This window comes from Heterocephalus glaber, unplaced genomic scaffold (assembly GCF_053883595.1).
Source record: "Heterocephalus glaber isolate CG9 unplaced genomic scaffold, H.glaber_assembly_v1.0 deba00000546, whole genome shotgun sequence".
Lineage (NCBI taxonomy): Eukaryota > Metazoa > Chordata > Mammalia > Rodentia > Bathyergidae > Heterocephalus > Heterocephalus glaber.
Genome location: NW_028258147.1, coordinates 3067773 through 3095614, shown reverse-complemented (window position 1 = coordinate 3095614; position 27842 = coordinate 3067773). Strand labels below are relative to the sequence as shown.

The following is a 27842-nucleotide window of genomic DNA, read 5'->3' as shown; positions in this document are numbered from 1 at the left end:
GTGTGAGAAATGTCTGTTCATTTCAGATGCCCATTTTCGGATTGGGTCTTTGAATTTCGGAGGTCTGATCTTTTTAAGTTCTTTATAGATTCGAGATAGTAGACCTTTGTCTGACGAAGAGCAGGTGAAGATTGTTTCTCACATTGTGGGTTGTCTCTTCACACTGCTGGTGGTTTCTCTTGCTTTGAAGAAGCCTTTTAATAAGAAGAGATCCCACTTGTTGATTGTTTGTGCTAGTTCACGGGCAACTGAGGTTTTGTTCATAAAATCATTTCCTACACCGATGTCTTCAAGGGTTCTACCTAACCTCTGTTCCAACTGGTTCAGAGTTTCTATTTTAATATTTAGATCTTTAATCCATTTTGATTTTAGTTTAGTGCATGGTGAGAGATACAGGTCTAGTTTTAATCTTTCACAAGTTGAAACCCACTTTTTCCAGCACCATTTATTAAAGAGGCTATCTTTCCTCCAGTGAGGGTGTTTGGCTCCTTTGTCAAAGATGAGATGGCTGAGTGTGCCTGGCGTTGTTTCTGCATCTTGTAATCTGTTCCACTGGTCCTCAAGTCTGTTTGTTTGCCAGTACCATGCTGTTTTTATCACAGTAGCTTTGTAGTAGAGTTGCAGGTTGGGGATTGTGATACCCCCTGCCATGTCTCTTTTACCTAGAATTGCTTTTGCTATTCTGGGTCTCTTCTTGTTCCAAATGAATTTTTGGATTGTTTTCTCGAGGTCTATGAAGTATGCTGCTGGAATCTCAATTGGAATTGCATTAAATCTATATAGAAGTTTTGGAAGTATGGCCATTTTCACTGTATTAGTCCTTCCTACCCAGGAGCAGGGGATGTCTGTCCATTTTCTGATATCATCTTCAATCTCTCTTTTCAGAGTGTCATAGCTTTCAGAGAAGAGGTCTTTGATTTCTTTTGTTAGGATGATTCCTAGGTATTTCAGTTTTTTGGATGCTATTGTGAAAGGAATTATTTGCCCTATTTCTCTCTCAGTGAGTCTGTCATTGGTGTAGAGGAAAGCTATTGATTTTTGTGTGTTGACCTTGTAACCAGCTACTTGACTGAATTTGGTTATTAAGTCTAGAAGACTTTTGGTGGAGTTCTTGGGGTCTTCTCTATAGAGTATCATGTCATCTGCAAATAATGACAATTTGACTTCTTCATTACCTATCTTTATTCCTTTTATTTCTTTCTCTTGTCTAATTGCCGTGGCTAATGTTTCCAGAACTATATTGAACAAGAGTGGTGATAGTGGACATCCTTGTCTTGTTCCTGTGAAGGATTTCCGTTTTTGACCATTTAGTATGCTATTGGCTGTTGGTTTTTCATAGATGGGTTCTATCAGTTTGAGGTAGAGACCATCTATTCCAATTTTTTGTAGGATTTTTATCATAAATGCATGTTGGATTTTGTCAAATGCTTTTTCTGCATCTATGGAGATAATCATATGGTTTTTGTCCTTGGCTCTATTGATATAGTGTATTACATTGATTGATTTGCATATATTGAACCATCCCTGCATCCCTGGGATGAATCCCACTTGATCAGGGTGTATGATCTTCTTGATGATCTTCTGCATTCTGTTTGCCATTATCTTATTAAGGATTTTTGCATCTATGTTCATTAGTGATATTGGCCTTTAGTTCTCTTTTTCAGTTGGGTCTTTCTCTGCTTTGGGGATCAAGGTGATGCTTGCTTCCAGGAATGAATTTGGGAGTATTGCTTCCCTTTCAGTTTCATTGAAGAGTTTAAACAGTAGTGGCAACAGTTCCTCTCTAAATGTCTTGTAGAATTCAGCAGGGAAGCCATCAGGGCCTGGGCTTTTCTTAGTTGATAAGTTTTTAATGACATTTTCAATTTCATTGGTTGATATTGGGTTGTTCAGAATTTTTAGGTCTTCTTCGTTCAACTTTGGTAATTCATACGTATCTAGGAATCTGTCCATTTCTTCTGTGTTCTCCATATTATTGGCGTATAGGTTCTGGAAGTAGGTATTGATGATCCTCTGGATTTCTGCTGGGTCCGTACAACAAAAATAATCTTTGCTTCAATTGTCACACCCAAGGTAGTCTTCACACAGGACAATTGCATATTCCGTACACAAATATTGCTTACGCTGATAGCACGTATGTTTTGTTTTCCTGTCCTTACAGGGCACAGTTGATATATTTTTAGTTTTCCTGTTGTTGTAGTAGGTCTTCGGAATGTTGCCTATTCACTTGTCAGCTCACCAATGTGCTCCACAGTTTTTTTGCGTAGTTCCCTGGGCAGAAACATTTTGTTTTTACTCTGCTGTAAATCATCTCTTATGAGTTCCAATCCCAATCCTCTTAAGAAAATTTCTTCTTGCTATTTTACACTTGTTATTTTCTTTGTAAACTATCAGACTATTTATGCCACACATGTTTAAGATTGAGTAAAACACAAGTGTTGGTAAAGGCTTTGTGTTCTGAATGACATCATAGTTGCTGCATAACTCATCAGCAATGTCTACTGTACCTTTACTTTTAGAAAATTTCCATTTCAACCTTCTGTTTTGTCCAGGTTTCCCTATCAACATTTCCATTGTGGTGCAATGTTGACATGAGCCATACCAGTTTGTTTTTCTTTGCCTTATATGAGGCCAGTGTAAATCTTTCTGAAATCTAAAGATTGTCCTATTATCTGTTTGAATTTGCAATGTTTTCTTTGGAATTTCTGCTTTGTTCCTGTGTACAGTTTCTATACTGCTCAACTTGTGCTCTGTTTGCAAGTGTAATATGGATTGGAAAGTGGTAAACCAATTGTTGAATGTCACATTCTGATTAGTTTGGGAGGTGGGAACAACAAGTTTGTTCATAACATCATTTGGTTTATGTGAATTATGACCTGATGGCTGAGTTCCAGGATAAATTTCCAAATTGAAAGCATAGTAAGTCCTCACATTTACAAGGGCATAAATTTTATGCCATGTATTTGACTCATTGCTTTTCCAAAAGTCTTTTACATTTCTGTGATTACCATGAGAAATCCCTGCTAAGTACAGCAGACCTATGTTTCTTTTCAGTTCAGCTAGCAAGGTGTCATAATAAATACATTTTTGAACATGGCTATTGGTGTATACGGAATGGTTTACTTTTATTTCAGCCTTTGAGTATTTTACAGCATCTTGTAGCATTTCATCTGTTACAATTTCCAACATTGAATGGCAGTGCTGGCATTCTGTCTAATGCGTTTCTCCCCTACCATTACTATATTTTGGATCATGTTCACCCAACAGGATTTGAGAACATAATAGACCAGTGTCATCTGACAGTGTTTGAAAGTGGGCATTTCTTGGAAAATAAAAGATTCACTGTAAAAAGTCCTCTGTCCTCGTGCCCCTGCCTCAATCCCTGATTCTCTGCTTCTATTTCCTAACTCCTACATATACCAGACATGTAAAAGGCAGGAATTTGGCTTGAAGGAAAAAGATCATGGAGATCACACTTCCATGTGAAAATAGGCAAAGTGGAGCCTGTCCTCTCATTTGTTCAAAGCATATGAGCTCCTGGGAGGTGATAGATATAAAGAGGTTAGAATCTTGTTAATATGATGTGAAGGAAATTTTACTATTTGTACTTGGAACTTTTAAATTTTTATAAAAAATTAAATTGAAGGAGAAATGATATTAGTTCATTTAGAATAGACTTCCCCGACTTTTAATTTTTTCGAAGAATTAATGTAGTCTATTTACATTTTCTATATTCTTTTCTGTATCTAAATAACGTTCATTTTAATTGTATTTTAAAATTTTATGATTCTCTGTGAACCTCATTCAAACATGCAGGTGTTGGTGAAAAAAAAGTGCTGTGTACTCTGCTTTTAAAAAAGAATGTTTCAAAGCAAATTATTGAGGAACATGGGTTTTGGAGAGAAGAACTGACTTTGTATTCCAGTTTTATGATCTGTGGAAAATAATACCTATTTTACAGGGCTTGCTTTAGATGTGGATGTATGTTAAAGTTATTTAGTAGAGTATCACCAGCAAATACAATGCATGCATACTTATGTATATGAATGCATGTGTTTGTTATGGTGCCCTCTTCCATCTCAGTGTTTTTTTTTTTAATCACTCATGTCATGATCCAGAGAAGCCAAGGAACGATTGTAAATTGAACTTTGCTTTTCTTCTTTCTTTGCCTAGTGCCTGGATTTCCATAAAGACCTTTTGACTTCTTACTAATGAATAGTCTGAAATTCTGCTTTGCTATTTGCCCTGTTGCTATAAGTCCCTAGACGAATATACTGAATGTTCATAGAGAAATAACATTACTATAATATATACTGGAAATAAAGCAAAAGGGCACAGATAATAACTTCTGCAGATCTCATTACGGTACCTTTAAAAACATTTTGTCTTTCACAGGATTTTGACCTCTTCCTCTTCTATTGCCTCAGACCTTTCCAGAATTTGTGAGTGGAAATTATGGCAGTAGAAGTAGAAATTCAGCTCACTGCCCCAGGAAATACTAAATGTTTTTCAATGAGGAATGAGTCAGCAGAAGTTTTCTTTTTTCCTTCACTTTATTTCATTTTTTCCTTCAGTTTTTTTCATTTTTTTGATCAGTATTTTAGAAAGCTTTTGCAGGCAGGATGTATTGAACACTAATAAGTAAACAAGCTGCTTCAGCTTCTTATGTATAACAGAATGACATTGTATAAAACATAATGATTTATAAATTTTTGGTCAGAAAACTTTTTTTATGACATAAACTATTACAGAGAAATCAAACATTTAAGGTGAGCCACTTCTTTAGAAGATCAAAGATTAAATCCTTAGATTGGGATTCCAAATGACTGATTATTTTGAGCAGGTTTCTGGTTGTTGTGTTATGTTAAATGATTTAAAACTCAAGAATTAATTCTTTTGAATTAATCATTCAAAAGTGATTAGCATTGTTACTTTTAGAGGATTGGAATTTTGGAAAGGATATTGTGAAATATCCCTTGAAGCTTGCATGGTTTGTGTGCATCAGACTTAGGAAGATGTTAGTGATATTTGTTTCAGAGACAGGTAAAAATCACAGTACTTGGCATAATAATGTTGAATTATTGCTATTTAAGAAGTTTTATGGTTATAAGCATAAAAATTTGTTTTCCTTAAGGAAAAGAAAGTTGGAGCATAGGGAAAAACAATCCCAAGAATCTTCCCTCACCAACGTGTATGTTCTTTCTCAACCCAAAAGTAATAGCCTATTCTAAAACATTAGCATATAAATGCTCTTCTGAGGCAAGATACCATTGTAACTTTCCCTAAAAGTTTCATTGTTCATCATCATCATGTTAAGTGTATTCTGCTTATGATGCATTGCTGGCCTCTTTTCATTTGTCGTTATGCAAAGAGGATTAATGTTGTGTGTTATTTTGCTAGAAATGTAGAAGAAACCAGTCTAGTGAATTCTGCCTTGCTTTAATTCCTACAGAGCCAGAATATTTCTTCAGTTTTAAAAAAGTCACTTTGTTGACTCACTTATTTTATTTTTATCTACCAAACTATGGTCTATTTATCAGAGAATATTTCATCTTTTCTCTTCATTCACAATCTTTTGGTGTCTCTATGCCTCCACACACTATTAAAAGAAAATATTCAACTAGTATTGTCCGCTTGATAAACATTAGGGCAATAGGTGCTTTGGTAATCTACTAAAACCACCTGCTACCCATTATTTTTCCAGAAGGGCAGGCAGAATATTCACCTTCAGATGGTAAATGTGGCCTGCATCCTCTGCAGATCAGAACCAGTTTCTTCAACTTCTGCTGCTTAATTGTTGATTCTTTCCCAAAATCTAGCTCATGAGTATTTTTGTATCATTTTATGTCAAAGAAGCTGTTAAGAGTTGAATAGTATTTAACAAATAAAAGCATGAGGAAGAAATGGAAGGAAAAAATTCTCCTCAAAGGTGTGTGAAATCCTGTGAAGAATAAGGAAGAGAGGAGAATGTGGGGAAAGAGCTATTGGCATGTATACAGCAACTACTCCATCTATTTGAAAATTGGCCTGTTTATATGTGAAGCAGAAATTTATTGCAGGAGATGCTGAAGCCCAGCTCTATTTTGCTAAAACTGTTAATCTTGAAAAGAGCAGAAAGAATTAAATAAGTTGGCACCATGGCTGTCAGGAAAACCTTTCTTTCTTTTGGAAGGAGACCATTTTGCAATGTTCATTGACCTCTATTATGAAGAAGAAAGATTAAGTATAAGCCATGAAAAGAAGAGAAAATTGCATGCCTTGTGCTTACTGTAATATAGTAGAAAGTCAGAGATAATAGGAAATACCCTTTAAAGCTTAAAGTAGTTGTGTTTGGGTTATAAGGCTATATGTGTTGTATGCCTCTCTGCCATTTTATAACATATCAAATTATATTGAAAAAATATTATTTAAATATTAATTTAAATATTTACTGAAGTTATTTTAATCAGAAGAAATCATTAAAAGTGAAAATGCCTATGAGGGTATGAATGTCCATACTAAATTTTAGTGAGGAAAACTGTGGTACTTGTTTTTAGACCAACTAGATACTGTTAAGTTTCTTTTTATGACAGTGTGTATCTATCTGTGTGTTTGGTTAGTTTTCTGACTCCCTCTAGAATGGAAAAGACGAGAAAACAACTTACCTTGTTCAGCACCATACCTGGAGAATCTAGCATAGTGTCCACCTGACCCATAATAAATATTTATTCAATGAAAAAATGAATTCCATATATTACATCTTCCATGGACCAGACATTAGACAAAAGTGTTAAACAAAACAGACATGGTCCTAATCCTCGTGGAGTAATTTAAAGGGGGAAGAAAGGCTTTAATCTAAGAACCTTATGGGAATAGCTATAAAGAACATGGAAAATATGCCATGAAAGCATATGACCATGGGTATGTTATTTAGTCTGGGTAGGTAGGCATTAGGAAATAGCTTATATTATCATTTTTTATAATAAAGTAAGGGAACTGTTATTATTTTATATTGTTGTTGTTGTCAGGCTGCATTCATTTGCTGGCACCTATCATTTGGTCTTCTAGATATGTAGTAAGGTTGGCATCTAAGATATGAGAAGAAAGGGGCCCAGGTTTTTCATGTACCATTTGCAGTTTTTGCTGACCTCTGTGGTTGATTAAATTTTGATGAGTGTTGCAAATATGCTTTTCTTAGAGATGATGGCAATTTTTTATGTCATGGATAATGTTTGGTGATTCATATACGTATTCCTTTGCCAATAGGTTGTATCATGTATTTTTTTCTTTACCAATCTGAAAGGTGAAAAGTGGTATTTTTAGCATGGTTTGAATTTGCATTTTTCTTATTATGAGTGAAGTTCAGCTTTTCATTTGTATAAAAATAATTTGTTTTTTGTGATGCTGTGTTATAGTATATGGATATATTGCTTCAAAGTTAGTGGTATTGAGAATGAGTGAAGATACAGATTTTTTAAAAAGGCATAAAAATGACACTTACTGAAGCCACGGATGGGTACAGGGTGGTTTATTATCCTGTCACCTTTACTTTTTTTTTTTTGGTACCAGGGATCGAACTCGGGTCCTTGAGCTTGCACGGCAGGCAGCGAAACCACTGAGCTAAATCCTCGCCCCCTGTCACCTTTACTTTTTGATGTTTGATGTTTTCAGTAATCCAGTCTTTAAATAATGTTTATTTCCTTTCAGTGAATACTCTAATTTCCTTTTAAATAAATTCTTTACTGATTTGTAGAAACTCTTTATATATTTAAGAAATTGATGCTTTCAGATTTATTTTGCAACTTCTCTGCAGTTCATTTTGCTTTTTCGTTGTGATGTTTTTGGCTATGTAGACAGTTTTGTTTTTATGAGGCTATATTTATAAATGTTTTCTTTTATAGATTCTGGATTTGGTATCATACTAGGTCTTCCACATTCTTAGATTAAAAAAAAAGAAATCATCCAGACTTCTAGTACTTATTAGCACTCATTCTTTTTTTTTTTGGTACCGGGGATTGAACTCATTTCCTTGCGTTTGCGCAGCAGGTGGCGAAACCACTGAGCTAAATCCCCGGCCCAAGCACTCATTCTTAATACAGATGCTCCTTGACTTATGTCATATCCCAATAAGCCCATGGTAAATTAAAAATATCATATCAAAATGCATTTAGTACACTTAACCTGTTTAATACCAAAGCTTAGCAACATACGTTATAGTAGTGTATTAGTTGTTACCCTCATGGGTGTGTGGCTGATGAGGAGCTGTGGCTTGCTGCTTTAGCTCAGTGTCGTAAGAAAGTATTGCACTGTCTACCATCGCTACCCAAGAAAAGACCAAGATTCAGAATTTAAAGTACAATTTCTACTGGACACATTTTGCTTTTGTCCCTTTGTATAATAAAAAGCATTAGAAGTTGAACCATTGCGATTGGGGACCCTCTATATTTATAGTTCAGTAGTACTTCCTTATCCATAGGGTGTACTAAAACCCTCAATGAGTACCTGAAAGCATGAGTGGTACCAAACCCTATATATATATATTACTTTCTCCATACATATATATTGATGGTAAAGTAGGCACAGGAAGAGATTAATGATAATAACTAACATGAAAATAGAACAGAACATTTATAGCAATATACTGTAATAAAAGTTATATGAATGTTGTCATTCAAAATACTGTACTCATCCTTGTTGTGATAAGGTGAGGTGATAAAATATATACATGATGGGATTATTAAGGTAAGTGATGTAGACATTGTAACAGCATTAGGCTGCCATGTAAAGGTTACTTGAGCACATACACACCATGACAGTTGAGGTGATAAATGAAACAGCTGCCGAGTGACTATTGGACAGATAGAATACAGAGTAGATATGCAGGACAAAGAGGTGATTTCATCATAGTGTGCAAAATGACACATGATTTAAAACTTTATAAATTATTTATTTCTAGAATTTCCCACTATTTTAGGACTGCAGTTAACAGTGGTTAACTGCAACGACAGAAAGCAAAACCACAGATAAAGTGGACTTACTATATATCTTTGATACATATGGAATCTGAAGGAGAGGCCACACTACTTTTAATCAGAGCCCATACTTGTATACTGTTTTATAATGGATTGTATACCCCTTTTAATTCTACTATCTGTATATCTGTCATGTACTTGATTGTCAGGATTAGCATTAAGTGCTCATTGAATAATTCTCACTCTGAATCATTTACTTTATAGTCATGACCTTTTCAAGGTTTATGTTTGCTTCACTTCCCAAAATATTTTATCCCTGGTTTCTCAGCCTGTGAAGAGTGTAAGTTTTCAGAGATGAATTGAATTATTAATGCAAAATTTGAAAATATATATTTTAAAAGTTAGAGTTTAGAACTTCGCAGGAGGACATACTAGTGTAATAGAGGTTTTTGTTTTTGTTTTTTTTTGTACCAGGGATTGAACTCAGGACTTTGCGCTTTTGAGGCAGGCAGTGGCCCCACTGAGCCAAATCCCCAGCCCTAATAGAGCATTCTTAATAAAATGGAGGAAATCTAAAGGCCCAGGGCCCCAAGGTTAGTTTTATAATACATATATAATGTTTATGAAAGAAGTGAAGTGAAGTATTTCTCCTGATATTTTTAGACCTGTGGCTAGAGTAAAGCGTGTATTTCTTTTTCAAAATAGCATTTCATCTCTTTTTTTCTGTATTAGTTACTCTTCTCCTAAGTATCTGAAATGCGGGACTTAGTAGAAATTGGTCATTTTATTTTACAGAAAAGTCATATAAGAGCAGCTTTGAAGCAGGGTCAAGCATTTGTCCTCATGACTTCTTGTAGCCATTGCTAAGCATTGCATGTAACACCTGGATGGACATCCCCAAAATCAAAAAGGGCCTTGATGTAATTTAGATGAGTAGTTAATTCGAATCAAAGCAAGTGGGAAGCAAGTAAATTTAACTTCAGTGATTATGATTCCATTTGATTAAATCTCTACTTTCGATTACATGTATCAGTCAGAACATGCTTTAAATACACCCAGCTGTTAAATATTGAAGAATATGAATAGGATGAACCAGGAATATATAGAAAAAAGTCCACTAGTCTCTAACTAGGTTATATCCTCTACAGCTTTACTGAAACATTTTTAAAATAAATAAAAGGAATTTTTTTTAGCATATTAGACTTATTACTCTAATTGCTAAGATACACAGTTCATTAACATGGAAGGTCCCAAGTCTATGTACTTTTGTAGTGAGATTTAAATAAACTAATTGATAATAGTTCTATAACAAATTATGTGAATTGGTAATATCAATAATGTTCAAGTAATGTTTTGGAAAGATTAAGTTGAATAGCTTTCTGGTTGTGCTTTTTTTTTTGCTTATAGTCTTTAGAAAAAAGGATTTTGGTTGAATGGGCCAGAGATTTTATCCAATCTTACCTTTCTTAAATGTTTTTTTTTTTAATTTGACAAAGTTAAAATCTGCTTTTGATATCTTTTATAATACATACTACAGCAGACCCAGGTTAGAGATTGGACCAGTTAAGTGAATACTAAATAAAAATGTATTTTATGGGTTGTTTTAATTTTAAATGTCACCCTTTATGCCATGTCAAGATCACTTCTTGGGGTACTTGGAACCAGGGCCTTTGCATGGAGCTACATCCCCACTCCCTTTAAAAAATGTTAATTTTGAAACAGGGTCTTTCTAATTCACTAATTGCCCAGGCTGGGCTCAAACTTGAAATCCTCCTTCTTCAGTCTCTGAAAGGGTTGGGATTACAGGCATGCATCACCATGCCCAGTTACTTCTGGTTCTTGTCATTTTCTGGGCATGGGCTATCTTCACAAAACGAAAGGTACTCCAAGATTAAACTGACACTGGATCTTTTCTTTACAAAAATAAACACACAGATGAAATTTTGTGAAGTGAAATTCTTCCTTAGTTATATGTAGGGGTGATAGCAAATATAATTAAAGTACTGTGTGTAAGCTGGGTATCATGGCACGTACCTGAATTTCAGCACTTTGGAAAGCTGAGACAGGAAGATTAAAACTTTGAGCCCAACCTGGGCAGTTTAGCAATTTAGTGAGACTGACTCAAAAAAAAAAAAATAATAGTTAAAAAAAAGGCTTGGGATGTAGCTCAATATGAAGGTCTGGGGTTCAATCACCAGTAAGACCAGAACCTCCCCCCCCCCCACCAACAAATTAAAAAACCCACAACAACAAAAACCAAAACACAATAATAACAAGAACAACAATTGCTGCTACTACTACAAAAACCCCTGTGCGTATCTCAGGTTGTATTTCATATTATCCAGGCTCTTGTGCTTCTAGAAGCTCTTGGCCTATCCCCTTTTTATGGTCTCTAATCTGATTAGACTATGAGTTTGTAAGAGTTTGTTAGCTTTGTAGCCTGATTTAGATGTGGACATATATTAAATGCCCAGGAATTTTAGTGAATAAATATAAAAAATATGGAAAGAAAATAATTTTAAATAAGAGGAAGTGAATGTTTACAAAAGTTTCAGTCCTACTCACAATGAAGTCTAAGAATTCATAGCACCAATGTTACTTAAGAGGTCGAAATACGAGGGCCGGGGATTTAGCTCAGTGCTTTCTCCGCCTGCTGTGCAAGCGCAAGGGTCTGAGTTTGATCTCAGGTACCAAAAACAAAAACAAAACAAAAAGAGGTTGAAATTCGAATTGTCCCCATGGTAGGGGAGGCATGATTAAATTGGAATCTCTGGTTGTAAGGCCCACAAGACTATACTTTAGGTGATTCTTAGGCATGTTAAAGTTTTAGAACATAACAGTTTTTGCAATTTTATAGCATTCATGGATTGCAAAGCTTTCTGCAATCTGGTATCTCACCTGAGTGAGTATGACCAATGGCCTTATCTCAGGCAGGGGCATTATTATTAATCCCAGGTTTATCCAAGCAAATGTGAAAGCCTAAATAATTTGACGGTTCACAAAGCTTTGTGGTGATGGAATTGAGATTAGAAGTAATCTCTTTCTACCATGTAAATTTGCTGTCTGGTTTATATAAAGATGATGTTTTAACTCATTTCCTGGACCTGATTTTGTTTTTCCCAGAAAAGGACAGTATTGGCACTGATATATCCATTTTCCTCAACACCCCCCCCCCCATTGTGATCAGTGACAGGCCTCTCAGAAATAACTGGGCATGTTAAGAAGTAGGATCAGAAACCACAAAGTAAATGGATCCTAATTAGCTCATTTGAGACTCAAACTTAGTTACCTAAACAATTTCTTTAAAGGTCTTGTACTAAAGTTTATATTATATTAAAAATAATATATAACAAAGTACTTAGAATATGTACCTAAAATCATAACTTGTGTTATCTCTGGGAAATAGATTTATGGATACAATTTTAATTTTCCATTATGATAAAATACTAGTTTTGAAATAGGAGAAAGGGTTTTAAAGGAATGACACTGATACTTTAATTCAAAGAAAAAAGGCCTAGATTTATTTCTGATTTTAGTCAGTATTTTGTCACACATCAGAATTGGTCTTTTGAGGTCTTCTCTGCAGAATTCAGAAGCCTAACATGACGGGGGGAAGTGACACAGGAAGGAAGTGAATAGAGCCAGGACCAGTTCAGTCTTCTTATTCCTACTGTGTTCTGTTCTATATTGCTAATAAGTTTTTCCCTTTCTTGTCATAGCACAGATGGAGAATTAGTCAGCATTCTTCAGATAGTAGCTTCTTTCTACATGGAGGCTGTTATTAGTAAGTGTTAAAGCTTACCTTTTTTCCTTAAAAGTAGGCTTTAGATAACCTTGATGATTAAATGAGATCTGTGTCCAGTTTGAAATGAAAGGACACCCAAGCTTACTGAGAAAATGTGAGATATAGGCAGGCACAACTAAGATCATTTTGATATGATATAATTTTATGATGATCAGCTTCACTTAAAATGTAAACCCTGAGCTTAGTACTTTTTTTAGCTTTTAGAGCATAGTGCTAGAGAAATAAATACTGTGTGGTTATTACCTTTTTCTGTCAGTGAGAAAATGCAGAACCCTGATGTTAAGGTCTTAGCAGATAAATAGTGGAAGAGAACTGATTTTCTACCTTGTGCGTATCTTTTCTTCGTGACCAAGTAAGGCAGCTTCTTGGCTGCAAACATGAGTTTTCCAGCCAAATGACTAATTCAAGGTTCCCTGGATGTTAAATTTAGATTCAGATAGTCTTATCTCACCTGAAGTATTGAACATTTTCACAGCTTGATGATGTAGCTTTACATCATAGACATTTTTTGCCTTGTGCATATGACCATTCTGTAGCATTTTCTTCTGAGGGCTCTTTTTTTTTTTTTCCATGGTTGCACCTGAAGATAAGTTAGTTACATAGGGATAGTCGCTGGTAGGAGTTAATAGAAGATCTGGGAGAATAAATACCATTTTACTTACATTTATAAGAAAGCTGATTTTAAAATCTGCCAGGTAATAGGACATATGTTTAGAGAACAAGTGCCTTCTTCATCTTGACAGTTTTCTTGTTTAAAACATAAAATAGATTTAATTGCAGTATTATTAAAATTAGCTCAGAAAGTGTGTGTCTTTCAGTTTAACTACTACTTCATGTTCTCATGTTTACATTGATAGAGTTATCTCTTTGAAAAGTTGTGTGTGAAATATTTTCATTATGGGCTTCTAAGACCAGGAGATTATAATCAATAACACTTATTTCCTTACCACTAGTTGTTTATTATTAGGCCTCTATCCTCCCATTCTGTTGGAGTCCACTTTTTATTTCTTCATTCAATAAATACTCATTTATTGCCTGTGATTTGCTGGCTATTATGACAGATACAAGAATGCAGGCATGAGTCAAACAGATTTTTGCCCTCAGTGAGTTGACAGTCTAAAAAAGGAAGAGGCAAGAACTGGAGGAAAGAACACTAGTTTGAAGGCTGTTTCAGTAACTATGGGAAGAGACGAGTTCCGCCTGGCCAGGCCTGACTGAGCAGGGTAGCTGGCTGCTGCCCTCGACTGGCGGCTGGTGGCTGGAGGTGAAGCTGCCTGGAAGGGGCTGGGGACGCGCGAGGGGTCTAGCATCCCTCTCCTCAGTCCTCTGGCCCCCTCCTCCCCTCCTCCCCTCCTCCCCCGCCTCCCCTCTTCCTCCTCCCGCCTGGTTGCCCCGCCTCGCTGTGATCCCTGGCCACCCCTGGAGCTTGATGCGGACTTCCAGTAGTAGTCAGACATTATCCTGTCATACTGTGGAGCCATGTTCATCCGATGAATTTTTTCAAGCCCTTAATCATGCTGAACAAACATTTAAAAAAATGGAAAAGTTTTGAGACACAGTTATGTGATGTAATTTTAGTTTCTGGTGATTGGAGAATTCCAGCTCACAGATTGGTGCTCTCCTCTGTCCTAAGATTATTTTGCTGCCATGTTTATTAATGATGTCAGAGTGGCAAGACGGGAAAAAAATAAAAATGGAAGGTATGGTCCTTGATTTAGTATGCATATACAGGCCGCCTTGAGTTAAAAGAAGATAATATTGAGTGCCTGTTATCTACAGCCTGCCTCCTTCAGTTTTCACAGGTTGTGGAGGTATGCTGTAAGTTTTTAATGAAATAGCTTCACCCATCCAACTGTCTTGGAATCTGTTCTTTTGCTGATGGCCAAGGTTGTACAGATTTGCATAAAGTGGCTCACAATCATACTATGGAACATTTCATGGAAGTAATCAGAAACCAGGAATTTGTATTACTACCAGCCAGTGAAATTGCAAAGCTCCTGGCCAGTGATGACATGAGCATTCCTAATGAGGAGACAATATTGAATGCGCTTCTCACTTGGGTCTGTCACAATTTAGAGCAGAGAAGGAAAGATCTCAGTAAACTTTTAGCTTGTATTAGGCTACCTCTTCTTGCACCACAGTTCCTGGCAGATATGGAAAATAATGCACTTTTTCAGGATGACATAGAATGTCAGAAATTCATTATTGAAGCAATGAAGTATCATTACCAGAGAGACGACCCATGTTACAAAGTCCTCAAACAAAACCTAGAAAGTCAACTGTTGGTACATTATTTGCAATTGGAGGAATGTATTCAACAAAAGGCGCAACAAGCATTGAAAAGTATGATCTCCGTACAAATATGTGTACTGCTGTGGCAACTATGAATGGGAGAAGGCTACAATTCGGAGTTGCGGTGTTAGATGACAAACTGTTTGTGGTTGGAGGGAGAGATGGACTGAAGACTTTGAACACTGTAGAGTGTTACAATCCCAAAACAAAAACTTGGAGTGTGATGCCACGTATGTCCACACATAGACCTGGCCTTGGTGTGGCTGTGCTGGAAGGCCCCACATATGCAGTCAGAGGGCACAATGGCTGGAGCTATCTGAACTCGGTGGAAAGGTGGGACCCACAAGCTCCCCAGTGGAATTTTGTTGCCACTATGTCCACACCCAGGAGCACAGTAGGTGTGGCAGTACTCAGTGGAAAACTTTATGCAGCTGGTGGTCGTGGTGGAAGTTCTTTTCTCAAATCAGTAGAATGCTTTGATCTTCATACACTGTGTGCACAGATGTCAAAAAGGAGAGGTGGTGTCGGAGAAACAACTTGGAATGGTCTGCTGTATGCTATTGGAGGACATGATGCCCCCACATCCAACTTGACTTCCAGACTCAGACTGTGTGAAGAGATAGGATCCCAAAACATATGTGTGGACTGAGGTAGCATCTATGAGCATCAGCAGAGATGTAGTGGGAGTCTGTTTACTTGGTAATAAATTGTATGCCGTTGGAGGGAACGATGGACAGGCTTATCCTAATATAGTGGAGGCTTATGATCCCCAGACAAATGAGTGGACCCATGTTGCTCCACTGTGCCTAGGAAGAACTTGAACTTGTACTGTGACTGTAAAATTACAATTTTACATTTATATGCATTGTTTTCTAAGTGAAGACACCCTCATCCTTTATTAATTTAGTACAGATGTTCTATCAGTGGGTAAATTTTTAGCAGATGTGCAATCCCACATTCCTGGGCACAAAGTGCCTCATCTCAAAGTGAAGATGTTAAACCAAGGGAGGAAGGAGTAGATGGACCAGGATCAAATACTTTCATTCCTTAATAAGTCAGGACTACAACTGGAAAATTGTGAACATGTTTCTGATATAAAATATGAGGGCAAATCCACTGGTCAAACAATCCAGTGCTAACTAGGAATTTATTTCATTCACAATCAAGCACATTTTATTCCCACTACCCAGATTTATTTTATTACAGTGCAAACATATATAAAACTTAAAATACTGCTCTGTAAGTTTACTACACATGAGTTACAGTAATTTTTGTTTAATCACAATCACTTTTAATGATAAAGATACACTATTTAATTTTTTCAGCAAAAGCTACATTGCATTTGCTTTGGTTGTGGATTTTATTTCTAAAATTGGGTTAGTCCAGTAAATGAGGAATAATACTAAAGCATTAAAACAACAGTGACCAAATAAACACTTGATAAGATCTTTGGGGCCTATTTAAATATTCATTCCATTACATCTAAGAGTCACCAAGAACTACATGTATACTATTCTTCAACTAAAATTGAAACATGATGTTTTACATTAAATTTAAGATATGCAAATTTATGTAGAGAAAATAAATATCATATTCTATAATGTTCACCTAGTTAATTATATGAATTTGTTTGCTTTTATATTACAAAAGCTGTTTTGATTTTTTTGTCTTTTACGATTGACAAAATTGTTTAGATAGTCATTTATGTTCTCAAGTCTGTTTGCCTCCCCTGCCTTGTTTTTTATGGTTTCCACAATTAGTAATCCATTGTGCTTCTTTATAATCAGACACTTTTGGGGGAATGGGCTAATTGAATGTTTGAAAAATACGTTTAAAGTGTTTGTTACCTAAAGTTTTGTACATTTGTAAACTCTAATTACATATGTGAATGTTAATACTCTTCAAAAAAAAACTATGGGAAGAGTACATTCCATTGCTGGTAACAGAGGCAATGGAATCAAACAGGCTTATTTGAGAGGTAGTATAGTGGTAAGGGGACTTGGTGAAATCTTAGATGTGAGTAAGGTGAAGGTTGTTTGCTGGGACAAGTGGTACTGTTCACTGATTTGGGAACATGGAACAGTAAATCTGGGAAAGATGAATTTCATTAAAGTCATGTTAAGTTTGAGATTTATCTCTCTGGAGAATAATTTTTCCACCAAATGTTTGGCAGTTGTTAGTAGATGGTAATGAAGACATGATAAATAAACTCACCTAGAGAGACTATGAGGATTGAGAAGGATTGACCAGACATGAAGAGGCTGTATAGGAGGTTAATGAGTAGGAACAACCAAGAGATGAAAGGAAAACAGAAGAGTCTGATGTTGTGGGGCCAGTGGATGACAGTATTTCCAAAAGGAGGGAGTGGCCAGTGAACAGAAGTGCTGCGGCTACTTCGTAAGACTGGAGAAGGCCTTCTGCTTCTCTCTCTCTCCCTCCCTCCCTCCCTCCCACCCCTCCTTTCAGCTTTCCTTTATTATAGATCTTCTGCTTTATACCTTTAGCTACTTCCCTTGTGTTAGTTAGTTACTTTTCTCTCATTGCTGAGACAAAATAACTGACCCCCGAAGTTGGAGGGGAAAGGGTTTATTTGGCTTGCAGTTCCTAGAAGTTTCAGTCCATAATTGGCTGACTCCAAGACAGGAATAACAACATGGCACACACAAGGTAGCAAAGGTAACAAGAGAGCTTAACAGTATCTTTCTCCCCTTTTTATCTTACTCAGACTACGGGAATTAGGGCAGTGCCAAACCAATCACTCCCGCATAGTGGTTTAGTAATCACAGCCCTTAACGCCAGCATTCCACATTCCAGATTCAACCACGTCTGAAAAAGAAAGTCCCACCTCATCCTCATGAGGCTTTGGGGGGACATCTAAACACAAACCATAACACCCCTCATGAAGAGGAAAGAGTCCAGTCAGTATCTTGAATCTTAGATTTCTCCTAATACTTTTATCTTGCATTGCTTACTCTTACTCGTGAATTTAGTTCCTCCAACTTTCACTTTTCTCCATTATAGACATTGATTCATGTGTTGATAGAGAGATGTGGTTACAAAGAAACATAAAATAAGGACTCTGTTCTCACTTTCTGACCAAGAAGGGTATGTGTACCACTATGTTGTCACTTCTCTAAATTTATTGTAATAATCAGGGTTTTTTGTTTTGTTTGAAAGGACTAGAGTAATACAAAGGAATGAAGGAATTGGTTCTTATTCTCTGAATCTCTTTTTGTTATAACTAACACTAACCCAAATACTACTAATTTAATTAAAGAGCTTTTATTAGAAAGATACAGTGTATCTTACGGAATACAAGCAAGACTTTATTAATTAAACTGTGGTAAGGACAGAGCTACAGCTGAGCCTGGAAACATCTGTAATCTCTTCCCTCCTCTTGATTCTAGGTGGTAATTGTTATGAAGCATTCCTGTGTTTTTCCATATAACTCTTGCAATCACTTTGTAATTAGGAAATTGTGATTGTGTACTTGAGGTTTGGAAAGGTCATGTGCCTATTTAACAGAGAGCAAGTATTCAAGTCTAGGTTTGTAATACTAGTGCTTTATTTACCCTGGCATTTATACCACATTGTCCTTCTAGAATAAATACTGTCTTTCATGATGCTGTACTTCATGTTATTGTGTACTATTTTATGACTTAAGAAATAATTTGTAAGAGGGGTGTGTGTTTATTATGTTTTTTTCTGAAGGATAGAAATTGCAGTTAATGGGAATTCAAACCTCTAAGGTTCTTAGCCTGTTCCTGTAAGAGGCCTTTTATAATTCAATTCAGGATAAGGAATCATCAGGTAATTTAATGATCTTGGCTGATCTATTGTCTTTTAGATCAGTAGTGAAAACCTCGATCTGAGCTTGATTTAAGCAGCTGAGCTAACTGCAATATAATGTTTTATTTCTTTTATTTAATATTTTGTGGAGGCAGTGGGTGGAGAATTATTTTAGTGGTGCTTTGTGTGCTTAGTTCATCCTAAGTGTGTCTGCAGCTAAAGGCAAATGCTTGTTTTCACAATCTTGTGCTGTGTGGGCAGTTGGAGAGTGTATATGAATATTAATGACATATTTCAGTTTATTTCCAGTAGGTTTAAATCAGGCCAGTGTGTAGATTTATGGCCTGCTTATATATGTAATTTCTAATCTCTTTTATTTGATGGATGAAGGGAGCATTTTCTTGCTTTTTCTTTTTTAAGAAGTGTACATGCTGGTGAGGAGTGGTATACTTTTGAAAACCCTATGATTGACTTTGTTTTCTTTTTCCTATCCTTATCACTGCTCATCCCACTACTGAATTCACCTTCCATTGATCTGCTGAAACCCTTCTTGCCCAGGTCCCTGGGACCTGTGAGTTGTAAATTTTTACTTTCCTTTATCTACCTCTGTATAGAATTTGACTGCTGATATTCTTTCCTTTGTCTTCCAAAATTTCTTCTGGCTTCTTTCTTCCTTTCTAACCACTCCTAACAGTCTTTTTAGTGCTGCTGTTTCCTCAAGTGTGGACTCTGCCCCTTGCCTGCTATTTTTACTCTGCATATTTTCTCTGAATGATCTCATCCTCTCAAATATTTGTACTTTTCAAATTTCCAGTATCAGTCTTTCTCCTGAGCTCCTGCCTTGCATAGAAGTACTTAAAGATGTAATGCCTTATACTTAACATATCTGTATCTAAACCACAGAAGAGATGTTAGACCTTCAATATCCTCAGAGCTACAGCTTTTTTCCCCTTTTATTTATTTATTTTTTTGGTACCGGGGATCGAACTCAGGACCTTGCGCTTGCGAGGCAGGTGTGGCGCCAGTGAATTAAATCCCCGGCCTTATTTTTTCTTTTAAACAGCTATTTTGAGATATATTTCACGTACCATACATTTCACCAGTTGAAAATATCTAATTCAGGGCCTTTAAAGTATATTCACAGGTTTTTCAATGAACACCACTATTTAGTATTGAAACACTTTTTTTTTTGCCCTCAAAACAAATCCTTTATACTTTATCAGTCAATTCCCACCCACACTTAAGTAACCAGTACTGTTATTTGTCTTTGTAACTTTTCCTATCCTTATATGTTATATATATAAAAGGAATCACAATAGCTAGTCTTCTGTGACTTTTTTCACTTAGCATAATATTTTCAAGATTTGGATTATTTTGATCTTTTGGCATTATCAGTAATGTTGCTATGAATGTTGTACACACATTTTTGTGTGTATGCATATTTTAATTACTCTTGACTATATATCTAGAAGTAAAATCACTGAGTCTATATGATAACTATATGTAAGTGTTTTGAGAATCTGCCAAGATATTTTCCACAGTGGCTGTACCATTTTATATTCCTACTCGCGCTGTATAAGAGTTTCAGTTTCTCTGTGTCCTTACCGACACTTTTTGTTTATCTTTTTGATTTTAAAACCATTGTGGTCAATTGAAGTGCTCTCTCATTTTTATTTTGATTTGCATTTCACCAATGGGCAATGATGTTGAGCATCTTTTTGACGCTTATTGGTTCTTTTGGTTGGGGGGGGTGGCTTGAATTTGTCACCATTCTGCTTCTGACTGGGATTATAGGTGTGCATCATGATGCCTGGTTTCTTTTTTCTTTTTTCTTTTCTTTTTATTTTTTTTATTTATTTTTTATTTTTTATTTTTTTTTTTACAATGCCTGGTTTCTTTGTCCTTTTTAATATTTATTTTCTCTTTATTACAAGTTAGTAATAAGAGTTCTGTAGATATCTAGGTACAGGTCTTTTACAAGTTTACAAAAGATTTGCATATCTTTTCTCCCATTTTGTGGATTCTTTTTCACTTTTTTTGTGGTATCATTTGGAGCACAAAAACTTTTAGTTTTGAGACCTTAGCTGCTGGTCTTAACACTGCATGTTTGGGCTGTGGTAAGACAGAGGAGAGATTCCTTCTCTCTGAAATGAGTGGAAGGCTCAAAGTAAGTAGAGTTACCAGTGGAGTCTTTCCACACTTGACCTGTCTCTTCTTAGCTATTTCTCTACCTCCCTTCTCTTTTCCCTGTGGCTATGATGGCCACTAAAGAGGAACAGGCTTGTTTTAGCCTTGAGCCTTCAGGAGTGGCCAAAGCTGGCATTATCTCAGCATTTCATCAAGGTTAGCTATTTTCATGATGCTAATGGATACTATGAATCTCATCTTATACCTCATTTCCCTGCTGAGTCTCTTTTCTAAATGGAACACTGCTCCTGACTGCAGAGCTGCTCTTGTCCTTAACTGACAGATAGATAAGGTGTGTAGCCATGGAGCTCATTGGTCCTGGAGATAAGCAGACAGCAGCACCCATGCATTTATAAGAGTTGCTTCTCTACTAGTGTTTTCAGCTTTCTTACTAGTACATAGTCTTATACCTAGAAGTTCACGGACTTTGGCCCCTAGTGTGCTTCAGGCTCCTGAATGTTGTAGATCAATATCCTTTCAAAAAATATTGAGTATAACATATGGTCATTGAATTTTAATTTTATCAAGTGAGGACATTTGATGACATAACTATCACCATGACAGAATAACTGAGATTTTCCTACCAAGAGGGTATAAAAAATATAAGATTAAATAAATTTACCTTTGTGAAAAGTCAGTGTAGTGTTTTTATTTTTCTTATTTTGCTATCCACCACTGAAAAATACATATGGTCTATAGATTTCTATTTGGGAGCCACAGTCTTACATATTTAGTATAAAATCTCTATTTGAAAAGTAGAGTGTTTGCTTAACCCAATATTTACTGTATGTGATAACACAGACCAGTTTTATACTGATTATTTCCCAACACTGAATTAACTATTTCACTGTTATGTTTTGACACATCTTTCCATATTTTGTACCTCTCTGTTGATATTTTGAATAGTTCTCCAATAACACAGATGAGAAGGAAGATTTTTCAGCACATGTAATTATAAGTTTCAGCATATGTAATTATAAATATGAACTGATATCTAAAAATTTTTTTTTAATTATTGCTGTAAAGGTAGAATGGCTCCTGTTTACAAATACAATATGTCACGTGTAGATTACGTATATCCTAGACTTGGGAGTACTCCGTAAATTCTAGTGATTCTGTCTCATCTAAATTACAATGTCAAAATGATATTAGGATTTTATCATAAGATAGTTATGGGCTGTCACATTGGCACATTCATTATAATAATTGGGCAGTAAAGAAGCCATAGGAGTAGATAATATGCTGTACATTTTGATGAGATTATAGTTACAACCTCTTATTTATGGCAGTCGACATTTCTGTCAAGGTCTTCTTTCAAGCTCTTTTGGTTTTTCTTCCTACTTTCCAAGTTGGTTTAATAGTCCATTCAAGAGCTATGAACTGAAAACCATACAATATATTGTACAATAAAGCCTAAATTCCAAGAGTTTCTGTACTCATTCGTGATATACACATTAAGTTCATTCAGCAAATATTTGGTAACCATTGTTCTAAGTGCTCCTGAGCACAAGGCAGTGGGTCTCCTTGAAGACTAATAGTAGAGAAGAGAGGTAAAATATCTGTATATAAATGAATGTGACCCACATTTACTGAGCTACATATGTGAAGCACATGTGGTAAGTTCCTTGAAAGCAGGATAAAATACTGTGCAAGTTCAGAGGAAGAAATGATTTTGCCAAGGGTGTTCAGTGAAGCTATAAACAGTGGTGGAGGAATTACTTTGAGTCCATGACAGAAAGCACTGTGCTATCTCTAAGCATACATCTACATCCTAGAATGGTGTAAGAGGTAGGTGGCTAAATGCACTGACATGGAAATCAACTTTTGTTCTAGGCCCAGCTGCCTTGCAACCTCATTTTGTGTCCTTGAGCATATAAAATCGATGTAGTAATATGTGTCCAGCGTATCTCACTATAATAAATGAGATGATGTGGATGCCTAAGCTGTTCCCTGTAGTGAAAGTCAGATTGCTTGGCACTTGTATACTTTTTTTCAGGCACCTTAGGCCATACATTTGATTTTTTTTTTTTTTTTTGGTACCGGGGATCAAACTTGGGACCTCGCACTTGCAAGGCAGGCGCTGGAACCACTGAGCTAAATCCCTGGTCCTAGGCCATACATTTGAATGGCAGTAAGCACAGCTTTCCAGGATTAAAAGGTTTAGTATTCTTACCAGCCCAGCTTATTTCTAGGGGATAGCATATTCTGTGTAACATCTGAACTGATGTCTGAAAAAAATGGCTGAATTCCTCAGAGAGGTGGCCTATGTGAACATAGAGCAGTAGTACTGTAGTTATTGAACTATGTTAAAAAAGAAACAAATGTTTACTGAGCTACTACTGTTGGTTTAGGTTTACAATTTAAATTCTTAAATCATTTCCATTTTATAGCAGAGTAAAATGAGGCTTGGATAAATTTTTAAAAGTTGCTTAGATTCTATAATTGTTTGAATCAAATCTGTTGAAATTTGCTATTTGTTCTGTTTATGTCAAAGTATACTACTGTGCTTCACCTCAGATTGATGTTTGTTTTTCTTTCAGGCCAGTGTAAAACATCTGTGCGCATGTGTATGTTATTTGTTTGTTTTGCCACTAGGTTACTTTTAGAGCTGCTGGAGCTGCTGTTTGACAAGTTTAATGCTGTGGCCACTGCACACTTTGTGGTGCTGGGATACCTGCAGGAAGCTGTTGGGATTCCAGTGACTCAGCAGGAAGAGATCAAACTGTATGATATGGCAGATGTGTGGGTGAAGATCCAGGATGTGCTGCAGGTGAGGACTTTATATAAAGGATAGTGTCTTGATTCAGGACAGTAATTTGGAAGAGCAAAAAAAAATGAGCCACCTAAAATACTACCTTAAGAATCATAAACAGGCCAAGGAAGTAGTGTTTCCATTTAAAGGTGATAACTTCTGATACCATTAACATTCCATCTTCAAGGCCTTTTAACAAACTTGTTTTTGGCTATGCTTCAAAAATAGGAACATATTCTCAATATGTAGTAATCAAGGATGTACAGAAACTTTCTATTCTAATGTACTTTATTTTTCTGGGTTTAATCATATATGAAGGTAATAAGTATGAAATGTTAAATCTATTTTATAAAGCTTAATTTTATTGACTGTTTCCCTTTACCTTTTGCATATATTAGGTTAAATGAGCTTATTCTGAGAGATGAGACTAAATCAGTAAGCTATTATGTATCATTTTGATTGATTTGTTTGAAGATAAGAAGAATTGTATTGCAGTTTACTGAGATGGCATTTGGAAATTGTATTATATTTTCTTTCTATGTGTCAGCAAAATACATTTTATTTGGGCAGATTAAAATTAGAAATACAATTAAGAGTTAGCTGAAGCAATTTTGACACAGGTAAATAGAAGTGACTTGGTTAGGTAGTATCCCCTAATATGAAAAAAAATAAGTATCTGTTGGGAATTGAAAAGTGTAACTGTGTAGGAATGCAATTGCTTGTATGCAAATAGAAATCTTTGCAATAAAAAGAAATCATGAATGTAAATTACAAATTGAGGATAGAGGTATGCTTCTGGTACATTGAATGATTGATTCTTGGATATTCATAAGACAGTTTTTTGGGACAGTAAATTTTTTTATTGATGGTTTAGTAGAAATAATGTGGGTTGAAACTACATTTTTTGAGTTCTTTTTTTCTTTACCAACTTTGTAAATTACTACTTGTAGCAGGGACTTGATGAATATTTGTGCATCGAATTAAATATTTTTATGGAGTGGCTGGTTATTTAACATTCTGTATCTTGGTTTGTTAATTTGTCATATAGAAGTGACATGTGTCTTTCATGTCAACTGTTTATTTTAAGGATAATAGATTTTAGAGCTATTTCAAAAATACCTAGAATTAGGAATTTCTGGTTCTAGACATGATGAAATTATCTATTTCTGTAAGTAACTGTAAAATCGGATGGACTCAGGTAGCACAGAAAAAGAGAGAAGATAACTCATGAGGTGAGCACCACATTCATCCCTCCTTCTTCCTGGGAGCACTCTCCAAACTATGGCAGGGGGAAGTGAAGTCTAAAAAGAAGGCAGGAGACTCTCCTAGCAGAGGAAACAGAGATTAGGGATGTAGAGGAAGCTGGGATTTGTGGACTAGAACACTGAGATGTGAGAATTATGTGGAAAAAGATCCCCAGAAAACTTTAAAAACAATGTCTTTGAGCTCTTTGATCAGATACAAAGCTGTGCATACTACAAAGCATAGCAGAAAACAGCTGCTGTGAGACTGTGAGCCGAAAGGAGATTCCAAAAGGAGTCACAGAGTACTTGGAAATGTTGGGGTTCAAACCAGCCGGTGTGAGAAGAGCAGCCTGAGCCTCCTATAAGTTAACTCCCTAACAAAACAAAACTCATTAAAGTAAGACAATATGATCCAGATTATTAATAATGAAGTATTCTTTCATATGAAAAAGCAAGAAAACATGACTCATAAGCAGGATTATAAAAGCTGGCAAAAATTAGAGCCTCAAATGAAAAATTCACCAAATGGGCTTAGGAGCAAATTGTGTACCATAGAAGAAAGGATCAGAGAACTTGAAGATAGATCAGTCCATCCAAACCAAAGCACACAGAGAAAACAGACCAAAAAGAAAAATGAACAAAGGTATAGTATCCTCTGGGACAATATCGTACAATCTAACAATTGTGGGATTGCAAGTATGGAAGGAGAAGGGACAGAGAGATTAGAGTGGAGAAGATCAGAAGAAAGAATAGTCAAAAATTTCAAATTTGTTGAAAAATCTGAACTTACAGATCCAAGATGCTTAACAAATCCCAAACAAGAGTAACAAAAAGAAAATCAGCATCTAGACATATTAGCAGGTTGTTGACCTCTCCCTCATATCTTAAAAAATAGCTAAAGGAAAGGAGGACATAATACCTACAGGTAAACAGAGAAAAAATTTATAACTGACTTCTCATTGGAAGGAATGCAAGCTAGAAATCAATGAATGTAATCTTGAAAGTGCTGGAAAATCCAAAAGTTGTCAGTCTAGAATTTTGTATGAACTGAAAATATCCTTCAAAATAAAGATAAAATAAAGCCATTTTTCAGTGAACTAAAGCTGAAAGAATTTGTCATCACTATATCTGCATGTTAAGAAATATTGTAGAGAGGTTTTTAAACCGAAGGAAAATGTACCAGATGATAACTCAGGTAACTATAAGAAAAAGTAAAGAGAGCCAGAAATAGTAAATGTGTGGCCAAAAGTAAAATCTTTTTCTCATTTCTTAATTTAAAAATTTTTAATTTAGAACTTCTTAATTTATGTTTAAGACAAAAATAATATATGTTGGTTTTATATTTTGCATTAAAATGTATGACAATGACTGCACCAAGGATAGAAGTAGTGTAAATAAAACTATTGTTTCAAGTTTCATGCAACATACATTAAGAGCTATAATTTTTAGGGTAAGGCATAATAAGTTAAGGATGTTCAATTTAATCCCCAGAGCACGAAGACAGTAAAATGAACTACAGGTAAAAAGTCAGTGAGGAGGATACAGTTGAATGTTGAATAAATATTTGATTAATCCAAGGCATTAAAGCAGAAACCAGAAAACTAAAAAAAGAACTACAAAGAAAGAAAAGATACAAAACAAAGCAAAAGTGGGAAGAATAGAACATGAATAGGAAAATGTTACTTATACCAATTATATAAATAATTATATTAAATATAAATTATTAAACTGCAATTAAAAGGCAGAGATCATATTGGATTAAAAACAGAAACAAAAAGACCCAACCCAAGAGTGTTTACATTATCTTACTACTTTTTAATTCTTTGTTTTTTTATTTTCCCCCAGTTTTGGGAATCGTACTCAGGACCTTGTGCTTACCAGGCAGGCATGGCACTGCTGAGCTACATCCCTGGCCCACATTTAAATTCTGAAATGGTTTCAAATTTTAAGAAAGTAGTAATAATAAGAATGGAACCCCCACCATGTACTTCTTTATTCAGATTTACCTATTGTTAACATTTTACCACTTTTTAAAGTCAGTTTTTTCTCTCTGTGTATCTATCTCTATCTCTTTATCTATCTATACACACACAAATGTTTTCATCTGAAAACTTGGCAGCCATTTATCTAATCTAGTGTATATATTCTGCTTTTGTTTTAATGACCTAATAATGTTCTTTCTACATAGTTCTTTTTGTACCTCCAGTAGAGACACCAGTCTGGGATCAGATACTACATTTGTTTGCTATAAACTTGAAATTTCCATTTCTTCTTTTCCTTTTATGTTAATGACATTTTTGAAAAATATACTCCTTTTGTCTATTTATGGTTATATAAGTAACTAAATCATTCCAAGATTTAGATATTAGGAACTGTGCTACTATAAATATAGGTATGCATGATGTCTTTAACTTCTTTAGGAAGATACCTGAGACCATAATGTTGAGTGAAATAACAGACATACAAGCTTAAATATTCCATGATTTCACCCAAAATTTACATAAAGAAAAGAAGATAGATCATGGGAAACAGAGAGATAGACCTTTGGCAGGGGGGAAGAGGACCAAGAGATGGAGGGAGGGGAAGGGAATGAAAAAAGGAATTAAGATGTGTTATGCGCATGTACCAACTTCCCATGAGGAATGTAATCATTGTGTACTGCAAATATTTACTAATAAAAAATTAAAATAAAAATAAAAGAAAATATATTCCTGCCCTTTTAATACAACTTTTTCATTTTGGATTTAAAAGACACATTTTATTTTTATTTTTATTTAGTTAGTTAGATTTTGCTCTACTAGGCATTGAAACTAGGGCCTTTA

At 35.5% G+C, this 27842-nt stretch overlaps 1 protein-coding gene and 1 pseudogene across 8 annotated transcripts in view; both read left to right on the top strand.

Annotated features, from left to right (window-relative positions):
• The window catches only part of Exoc4 (exocyst complex component 4), an 816538-nt gene that overhangs the window by 108575 nt on the left and 680121 nt on the right, over positions 1-27842 (top strand). For all 8 annotated transcript variants that reach the window (XM_021237603.2, XM_004856313.4, XM_087204413.1 and 5 more), the window contains one exon: positions 23620-23794. In XM_021237603.2, coding sequence (XP_021093262.2) covers positions 23620-23794 — 175 coding nt within the window. The remainder of the gene's footprint in view (positions 1-23619; positions 23795-27842) is intronic.
• Positions 287-23610, top strand: LOC147829595 (kelch-like protein 5 pseudogene; annotated as a pseudogene).